The sequence below is a fragment of the Merops nubicus genome, unplaced genomic scaffold (assembly GCF_000691845.1).
Source record: "Merops nubicus isolate BGI_N331 unplaced genomic scaffold, ASM69184v1 scaffold52454, whole genome shotgun sequence".
Taxonomy (NCBI): domain Eukaryota; kingdom Metazoa; phylum Chordata; class Aves; order Coraciiformes; family Meropidae; genus Merops; species Merops nubicus.
The window spans coordinates 3,867-14,126 of NW_008605920.1; the positions used below are offsets into that span (position 1 = coordinate 3,867).

Below are 10,260 nucleotides of genomic sequence, written 5' to 3' on the forward strand. Positions count from 1 at the left end.
CCTAAGAAGTAGCTGAAGGGTTAGTTTGCAAGAGATAGTATCTCTTGAGGAAGGAAGGTTCTTTTTCCCAAGTATTTATTTACACAATTAGGCTTAGAGTGTAGTGTTCCTGCAAAACCCCTTTCTGTATTTCTGACCAGGACTTTGCAAAGAGAAAATAATTGACTCCTTCATCCTCCCTCTAAAACATCTGGCTGCGGAGGACAGTTAATCCTGTTTTCCAAAGGACATAGCTGACCTCTTTACCTCCTTCCTTTCCACAGCCAGTACTGCCTCCCAGACTCCTGCAATTTGGGAAGCAGGCATGAGATTAAGTAAATGAACTGAGTGTCCTGAAAGCTTAGAGACATGGAGAGCTCAGGGATGGAGCAGTGGACGGGGCTGGCCTGTGCCCATAGGCTTACTTTTCCCAGTCCAGGCCAGACACAGACTGTTATTAGAGGCTGCCTGAGTGCTGTTCCATGCCTGAGTGAAGGGAAGGAGTACAAGCTGGCTCCTGTTGAGCAAATATTCACATCCTTGAAAAGCAGAGCAGCAGCAGGGGTTGCCCTGGGAGTGGAGCGGGAGGTTTGAGTAGAGGCATCTTCATGCTCCATAGCTGCAGGATGCTTCTGTATCCAGAGGCTGCTACCTCATAGTACAGATACCTTAGCACCTAAAAGATAAACTGTATGTTGGGCTACCTTTGCTGTAGGGAAGATAAGGACTGGAGGGCCTGAGGTGGGGATTCATGACACTTATTTGGATTGGTGCTAGTGGATGTAGGTGTTGCTGAGCTGTAAAAATCCCTGATCTGGCATGATGACGCTACTTTGCAAAGTAACTCTGTCCCTGTGTGAGGAATGTCTCTCCTTTATCCCCACTAAGTGGTGTACCTCTGCCCAATCCTCATTTTATCCTCGTTCCTCCATAGGCTGAGGTTTTTGAGCCTGCCAGTGTGTATTGTTTCAGTTTTGATGTTCCTGAAAAGTGGAATTGGGAGTCAGGGGCTGGGTTTGAGTGCTTAACTCAACCAGGTAGATTCATGTAGATTTCCTCTTCTCTTATCCTTAGTCTTCTTCGTTTTGATGGCTAATTCTCCTGAGGCAAGGATGATGTCTTCATTGCATGTGGGCATGGTACCGATATATTGAAGCTTTTGATGGAACAAATTGCTTATTCCCAACTCATGATTTCAGAGTTTTGTGTGCTAAACCTGATGGGTCTTCTGTGTCTTGCAAAGCAGCAGAGTGGACCAGTAGGTGGAATCAGGCAAGCATCTGTGCCTGGGACTCTGCACCTCCAAAACTGTTAGAAATATGGTTTGGTCTCTCTGGTTATCCAGGTGCTCTTGAGGCTCTTCCTGATGCTTGATACCACAGCATTCTGTGAGGGGACAGCAAAAATAAAGGGTTGCTTTCCCCCTGCCCCAACAGAACCTCTGCCATGAGAAGTGAAGGTTACCTTACCTCACTGCATTTGTTAAATTATCTGCTGATCTCACATCTGGCCTTGGTGCAGCATTCTTGGTTCAAAACCTGAGCAAAAAGGAGCTTTAGTTACTTGTTAGAGATATCTAATGTTTGTGTGCTGTTTGTGGACGATTTTTCCCTCTAGCAAGAGCTGTGAGGACAGATGTAATTTACTTAGCTGCAGCAACTTGCTGGAGTTGGGATGGAAGAACAGCATAATCTTGTTACCAGGGGTTGGGATTGTCCTGAGCAGCAGGCTTCCATGTGGCCTAAAAGTGTTGTGTTGCATGGAGACCCTTTGGGGCAGAGGGGAGAGATCCACACAGCCCCTGTCCTGCATCCCACCTTTGGATCCATGGAGACTTGAAGCAGTGCTGTACCCCAAGCCAGTCACAAGAAGGAGGGTCAAAAGAATGTGTGTCTCCATTTGGGCCATAACAATGCTTCCTAGCACAATATAGACATGGATGTTTAGCAGCCAGCTGAAGGGACATGTCCTCCTGCCTTTGCTTAGAATACGAAATGCCACTGCAAATAGGAGGGGGATAAATGAGAGGGTCAGATGCATTCTAGTGTTTGAGTCTTTTTTCCAGTGCTTTGCCCATCCTCATCTGAAACGACTCAAGTAACAGAGCTCCAGGCACTTGCCTGGGGAGGTCATTCCACCGTCTAATAAATATCTCTCTGCTAGGAAATGTTTCTTGATAACCAGCCAATTTTTTTCTTTGCTTAGTTTCATTTGATTATTCTTAGCACCCAGAGATGATCCTTCTTCCTGGAGGGGCTACAATTCCTCCCCTCCTTCCATTGTTAGGCTAAGATGTTGTGTCATATCAACTGCCAAGATCTGGCCTTTTCCCTGTGGTTTTCATCTTGCTTCTTAAGTTGGCTCTTGCAGAATGCATTATGCTTTGCTGTTTTCTCTATTTCCCTTCTCATGCATATGTATATTTGTGTGTTTGTGCATATTGTAGGGGTGTGTGCATGGCACAGAAAGGCAGTCCTCTTCTTCTGTAGCTTTCTGTGGGTCTGTGAATCTAGATCATGGAGCTTTCATACGAGGCTAAAATCCCAGATGCTTTTCTTCTTTCTTTGCCCTTTTTTTTTTTTTTTTTTTAATCAATAATCATACTGGTCCTTGCATCTCCTCTGATCATTGAGTTTTGGGATGTTTTTCCCACGTGCAACTTGAGTTTGCATTTCACTCTCCTGTTTCTCACCTTGTTCAAAACCCATTTAAAACCTAGTTGATTCACTGGGACCCTTTTCCATGACTTCAGTAGACCTTGGATGGGGCCTGCAAGTCCTTTAATGTTGTTTCTTTGTCTCTTTTTTTTCCAAATTGCATGACATTTGCACCTTTAATTAGCAAACCTTCCCCTCTCCTTTCCCCCATAAAATGTCAAGGCTCACACAGGGGCTGTCCTCAGCACTTCCTTTGTACCTGAGCAGAAACATTGGGATGGGGATCTGCTGGAACAGGGCAGCATCTGTAGTTCTTCAGTCACCTGCTGTTACGACAGAGGAATGTTGTGTGGATGTGCATCTCCAATTACATGTCTAACTTGACACTTGCTGTATTCACTGCAGGTTGTGCATTCCTCACGTACTGTGCCAGAGACTCTGCCATCAAAGCCCAGACAGCACTGCATGAACAGAAGACTCTGCCAGGGGTAAGTCCCAGGGAATTGTGCCTGGGGCTTGTGCCATGGGCAGGCAAATAGGGAATTATCGGGGTGGAAGTGAGGGTGAGAAACGATTTAAATGCGTTTTTCTGCATGTAAAAGAGGAGTATGGATTTGGGCTTAGAACAGGGATATGGAAGCCAAAGCACAGCTCTGCTCTTCACAGAGCTGCTGCTCCTTTCTCCACCTTGCCAAGGCTGCCCTGTGTAACTCTAGGCAAGCCTATTTCTCTGTTGTTCTTTGGTCTCTGTGGTGTGACGTGACATCTTCAGCTATCTGCCCCTGTCACTTGGGAGCTGTGTGCTTTGCAGAGAAGTGCAGGGGCCCAGCCTGCATGGTGGGCATGCTAGAAAACTGAGAGAAGACAAGACAAGGTACCAGACCCTTTTCCTCCAGGTGTGCAGAACTTCCTGGTGTATCTGCTCCTAGTCTGCCATTGCCCTGCAGTGTGCCTGGACAGTTTGTTGGGTGGCTCTATGTAGGACCCAAAATGACTTCTGGTACAGTGGCTGAGCTGGATCAGCTTGTCAGAATATTAAAACCACTTGCCATGTCCCATTGTTTGGAGGAGAAACAGGTTACAGAGGTAAGACCAGGACTGCAGAACTAGCTGTGGTCTGTTCCTGGGTCCTGCTCGCTCCACAGCTGGTTCTGGGAGCAAAGTGCAGTGGGGATCACAGGAGGCCAAGGCACAGGTCATTCCTTGCAGGGAAGTCCTCTGCTTGCTGCTGGTGAGCTGCAAGGAGTTCTGAGTTGTTGCCATTCCCATTTTGGGATGATTTGAGAGCTCTTACTGGGCAGTTCCCTTGCTGTGCTGAGGGGGTTGATGAAGCACGTTGTAAGGATATGCTGGGAGGTGAGTAGGCGGAGGAGTTGGGTACAAAAGCTCACAGAAGGCCCTGAGTGCTGAAGGCAACAGAATAATTAATGTAAGCCAAGGGTCTCTGGAGAGGGGTTAGGAATTCTTAAACATAATGTTTCCTCTTTAACAAATACAGGTCCAAGTAGCTTCCCTCACCTCTCCCAGGTCCCCTCAGGACCTACATACATATCCTTTTCCGTATTTGTTTACCTGTGCTAATTTTTTGCATGGGCCTGTGTTGGCATTAGAGGGTTGGAAAATGCACATCAGTTAATTACCACATAGAATCATAGAATCCTTTAGGTTGGAAGATACCTTTAAGATCATCAAGTCACTTAATAGGATCTTTACTGTTTCAGGTTATCTCAGGGCAGCAAGTGGGGAGAGTTCAGATAACCAGGTGCTCAAATACTGTTTGAGTTAATCTTGTCTGTGGGGAGAAGGTCAGCCTTTCAGGCTAGAGCAGTGTAATCTGTGCGTGGTGGTCCAGGGCTGAACTGACAGTGCCTATAAGAACAAGTCAGGATGGAGGAGCAGTCATGACGAGTTATGGTGTAGTGCTGTAACACGATGGAGAAGGCAGACATGTCTCTGCCTAGTACCTGCAGAGGGAAATCTGAAAGGTTCTTGTGAAGCTTGGTGGGTTCAAGGCAATCTCAGCGTTGCTGCAGTTCTACATTGGGAATTTGTTGTGTATTTTGCTATGGTCTCTACTGTTTGTGCTCTCAGTGGTTATAGAGTGTTGCATGGAGTAGTATTTAAGGCCACAATTTATCTGTGATGTGATGATCTCAAGGCTATTTATGTTAAGGGAGGTGTACGCAACTGCTTGGGAACAGTGAGAAGTTTTTGCTAGCTGAGTCCTTTTGAACATGTTTGTCTGGAGACAGTTAATGAGCAGTGTGGTGTAATTAAGTTTCAGGATTAAGATGAAGCTGAGCTGTGCTGCATTTGGAGCTGTCTATTTTCAGGCTGGCTATACATCACTTCATCACATTGAGTTTCTCTCTTGGAAAATCCCTCAATGACCGAGAAGGCAGGATTCTCGCTCTTTGGTCGTTATAGTGGTCATTTGGAGATGGTTACTACCAGAATGGAACAGATCTCCATCCTGATGTGCATAGAGTTGGCCTTGGCATGGGCATGGGCTGGTTGACCTGAGGCAGATTTCAGCCCTGTTTTCTTAGCCTGGTTTGCTTGTGTCTGTATAGTGTCGTCCATTCCTATGACCCAGCTGGTCACAGAGAATAGTCTGGAAATGAGTCGCAGGCAGGGGTGCAAGGTAACTGATGGTTCCCTATTTTGGGAACAAGGCTGTGAAATTTTGTCTCTGTACATTTACACCTAGCTCATCTTCCAACGAACTCTGGTGGCAAAGCCTCTCACCAGAAATACAGTGAGGACCCTAGCACAGGACAGAGAACAGACTGCACTGCTGAGATTTCAGTAAATGTGCAATAGTCTCTAAACAAGCAATTTCTTGTTCATTTTACCCATTTTCTATCTCTTTATTGCACATAGCAATATCAGGAAGAAACTTCAAGGGTGTGTGACATCAGTGTATGGTGACACGAACTGTCATCCGAGTGTACGACCAAGCATCAGTATGTTTAGAGACAGCAAGGGATCAAACTGGCATAGAAAGAATGTTGTTGGTAATTCTACCCTTGCCATTGTATCGCAAAGCAACCAGAGATTCCACAAGTACCCAGGTGCCTTCCTTTGTTGGTTTCAACGCAGAGACCAGTGGTTGATCTCAATAGTTCATGAACCTGAATAGAAACAAATGGCTTTCTTAGCCTAGACTGAGGATTTGGTAAAGACAGGTTTATGGAAATGCTTTTATGTGGTTTCTGATAGGTTCTTAGGCTGTGATCAGACAGCTGGAGCAGGACTTCCGGGTTCTCTTCCACGTCACAGGGTAGGCCTGTGTCCAACAGAGGTATTGTTTAGGCCTTCCAGGTCTAATGCTAGTGAAATCAACCCATCTAAGAATGGTGCCATATTGCTCCTGCAGGACCATACCTGCAGTGTAGCTTTCCTGAGGATTTGTATTTATACTTATATTTTAGGTTTTCCACATAAGTTAATAGGCATCACCATGGTCTGTATTTGCTCTTGTAGCATTTCTGGTGTGTTCTTCTGGGTTATCAAAGTTCTTGTTTATTTTTAAATTGAAGGCTGTTGGATATGTGGTAGCTAAATAGAATTTAAACAGTAAGGCTTAGCATCTTTTTCCAAAGGTAGACAGATTTTCGACTTTTTGTAAAGGCTAGTGTACTCAGGGTGTAAAGCAGGAAGACTGTCAGCTGTATGTTGTATTATCTAAAACACATGTGTTACATGGAGAGCTGGTGAGTTGCTGTAAGTGCAGTCTGGGAGTAACAAACGTGTGATTCTTCCTTTGGGGAAGGCAGAAAGGAGCTTCCTAGAACAGAGAGGTAAAGTGCATCCTTTAGCGAGTTAGCAGAAGTGCCTTAGAAGGATGCCAAGTACCTATGCCTGTGCTGTCAACTGGAGTAAGCAGGAAGAATACCCCGCCTTGAGGCTGTGTAGGCAGAGACCTTGTTTCCACACACGGTGGTGTGGGCTCTTGGGTGGGGACAGCAACCTGGGAACCTCAACTCAGCCAAAGGGCTGGCACACAGCAAGACAGGTTTGTGCATCAAAGTGGGAAGCACATAACACCTTGCTCAGAGCAGCTTGTGCTGTGCAGCCTATAGATACCATGAGCCATGTGGCCAGGGCTCTGCCTAGCACCACCTCCTAGCCAGCCTGGCACATGCCTGCTCTCTGCCCTTCACAGCACTTTGTGTCCTAAACGTGCAAAGATCCTATTTTGTTTTCCCCAGTTCTGCTCCCTAAGGGTGGGCTGAGAAACTGCACAATTAAGCCTGAGTCAGTTCCAATAAAGTAGTTTGATGGGCTCCAAAAACTCAACAGAGGTAAGGACAGATCTGCCCAAGGAACAAAACAGAAACCAGCTCCCTTTGTGACCTGAGTCCACAGGTCTTGGGGAAAGACACACAACTCATAAAGGCTGAACAGAGGTAAAGTCTTTGAATCTAAAATGCAGAGAGGGAATCAAGCCCTTATTCTTCTTCCTAAGTCTAGTGTTCTCTTCAGCTGCCAGACAACCTAGCAGTGTTTCACCTTCTTCCCGCTCCCTGGCACATTCCTCCTTGACTTGGTGAAGCGATATTATATCTCAATAACCCATTCCTTTGATTCGTGATTGTTCCTTCACTTTGCTGAGTTCTGAAAGGAATTGGAGAGGTTATTAATGACACGCAGTGATCACATACCAAGTTAAAGCCTCTTGCTAAGTGAAATTTGAGGGAAAAGCAGCCAGCTTTTCAATATTTCGTAGAAACGCTTTGTGTCTCTTTTCATCTGCAGCAAGACAGTTACAAATTACATAAAATTGCTCCTGAAGAAGAAGGGGAGGAAGAATAGAGGGAGGAAGCAGAGGGGGGCAGGTTTGAAAAAGTAATTTTTCTGGCAAGGTACAGTTACAGTTTTATTTCTATGCAGAACAAAGAAGAGCTTACTAAAAGGTAGGCAAGTAAGTGGCAGAAATTGGTATTGATCCAAGCTGGGAATATGGGCAGTTTAAGAGCAGTGATGGGGGTACTGAAATGTGGCCACATCAGGGGGAGAACTCCTGGATGCAGTGATGACTTGGGAACACAGGGACACAGGAATGGAAAATTACAGAGAGCAACAGCATTAGAGCAGAGAGACACTCTGGGAATGCACCAGGGGTTGAGATGCTGCATCACTAACTCAGATGGTTAATGCAGAGACCCAGCAGAGCTTGAGCAGAGGGTATCCCTGTGGGTAGACTGTCTCCTGTGCTGCCAAGAGTGGGCTCACTGTGGGCCATCTGTCAGGATCCACAGCCCATGATGATATAAGGGAACAGAGGTGACTGGAGGGGTTTTGGTAGAGAGGCTGAAGTATCTCATTCTTCCCTTGCTCTTGTACAAGTAATGTTTTGAAGGCAGCCTGGACCAGTATTTCTGAAAGTTTCTTCATGTGAACACTATAGGATATTGTAGCTGACAAAGCTGGGAAACTTGCTGAAGAGTGGCATGGAGGGCCTGAATGTTTGGCTAGGGGCTGAAGATGAGTTCTGCTTGTTAATCTCTGAGGTGGCATCTGCAGTTTGAACCTTTGGGTAGGGCAGGGTGGAGAAGTTCTTCCTGTGTCCATCCTGCAGGTTTGTTAGACAATATCAGCAAATTCATGAGAGCCATGCTGCATTATCAGTAGAAGGTAGCAATACAGAGGCCACGTCAAGGCTGTCTCATTGAAATGGCAGCATCAGGAAATGAAGGGTACTGGGCTAAAGCAGTCTTTGGCCAAGGAGCAACAGAAGTGCCTGTTCACTGCAAAAAGAATTGCAAATGCTTATTCTGGTGGGGATTTAGCTTAAGGGTCTGTGATCTAGCAGTGAGGTAAGGCAGCGGCCCTACAAAATACATACTCTGAAGAGTCAGGGGGAGAGGAAGCTGCCAAGGCAAACATTGTCTCCTGCTGCCTACGGAACTGGAAGGATAATGAAATTAAAGATCAGCACCCGTTCCTGCGTGCTGACCAAACGCACACATTCAGGCCCTGTCTTGTGCACAAGATGCCTCCCTTTCTCCTTAGAAATTGTTGCCCTTTGCACAGTCAGGCACTCGCATCTCCCTGTAGCACAGAGCTTAGACTTTTGTCTCCCAGAGCTGGCCTGTTTCCTGATGAGCTCCTGGTGTGTGCTTGTGAACACACCCACACATGCACCTGTGCACCAACCCACAGGGGCCTTCATCTTTGCAAAGGCACCCGCACTGCTGAGCATGACTATGTATTCCCATCTCCCCAGGACTGTTTGGTAAGCGTGCATGTGGATAAGAGTTTGTGAATGTGGATATAGAGTCACAGAACAACTTATGCTGGAATTGAGCTCTGGGGTCTCTGGTCAAACCCCACTTAGAGCAGAGCTAACTACATCAGATCACTGAGGACCTTCTCCAGCTGAGTTTTCAGTGTCTCCAAGAAGATTTTGCAGTCACTGTGATCCTCCCATCTAGTCTGTGAACACCCCCAAAGTGAATTAGTTTGTCTAATACCAGCCATAACTTTTTTTTTTCAGTCCAGAGAAGAGATGGCTCAGGGGGTTCTGATGGTGGCATGGGACTTGGGCCCGTTTTCAGTGGATATTCCTGTGGGCTTGTCAGTAGTGCAGGAGGTTTTGCATTGCTGGGACAGTTAACGGTTGCCATGGGAACTGGTGCACTTGGCCTGTGTGCATCAGTGGAGGAGAGGGTCCTCGCTGCCATCTGCTTGGCCCTGTCTGCAGCCACCAAAGCTTGTTAAATTAGCAGAGACCTCTTTCCCCCGCTGCTGTAATTAGCCTGCCATGGGGGGAGAAGAGGTGGAGGCATGGCTGCATCAAGGAACTGCCAGTACCTCCCCAGTGTCCCACCCAGACTGACTGCAGCCTGTTAACCTTCCAGCACATTGATGAAGCCTGTGCAAGCTCTCTGCAGACCTGGCTGTCTGTCCAACATGACAGGCTTCCTGTCCCACTCACTCTGCCCTTTGCCAGTTTGCTGAGGTCCTCGGCGGCTCCCACTTGTGCATGGAGAAGCACCTGAGCACGTTCATTGCACCATGTGTACAGTGAAGCAGGATCCAGTATACCAGTGAGCACAGGGAAAGATAGGTGTTGGATGTCTTCTCCAAACAGCCAGACAAGAAAGATCAAAGCCAGATGAGTGTGGCAGTACTCCCAGCTTTCCCCTCTCCAGTTTTCTTGCACTTGCTCAGAGTAACTTGGTGATCCATCTCATAGCATCTTATTCCTGCTTTTATAGACCTGCTAAGCACTTTATGCCTTACTTTGAGCTGGGAGTGGCTTCTGTGATTAGGGCCTCCTTGAAGAAGCCAAGATGGCAAGACCCTGTCTCTGCTGAAGCAAGATCCTGCATCTGATGCAGGACTATGGGCCTGAGCACCAAGCTGTGTATGGGTCCTCAGGCCTGTGGTTTTATGGTGGCCAGAATGATCTCTTGTGGTCTGATCAAACTTGTTTAGAGGAGCTTTTAGGGTTTTCAGTTCCTTCAGCCCTGTGATGCAAGAGGCAACAGGGAAGATCATCTAATGTCCTCTTTGATGCAGTGCTGTGTGGTGCACTGAAACATCAAGGAAGGAGCCCCCTGAGGACAAACTGACCATGGAGTCCTGAGAGACCACGCTTAAATGTGCCTGCTGA

The 10,260-nt window shown here is 46.8% G+C and overlaps 1 protein-coding gene across 1 annotated transcript in view; it reads left to right on the plus strand.

The window, feature by feature from the left end:
- Positions 1-3,041: 3,041 nt before the first annotated feature.
- The window catches only part of LOC103772139 (CUGBP Elav-like family member 5), a gene marked incomplete at both ends in the record, with an annotated part of 22,417 nt that continues 15,198 nt past the window's right edge, over positions 3,042-10,260 (plus strand). The window contains one exon of the mRNA XM_008939457.1: positions 3,042-3,124. Coding sequence (XP_008937705.1) covers positions 3,042-3,124 — 83 coding nt within the window. The remainder of the gene's footprint in view (positions 3,125-10,260) is intronic.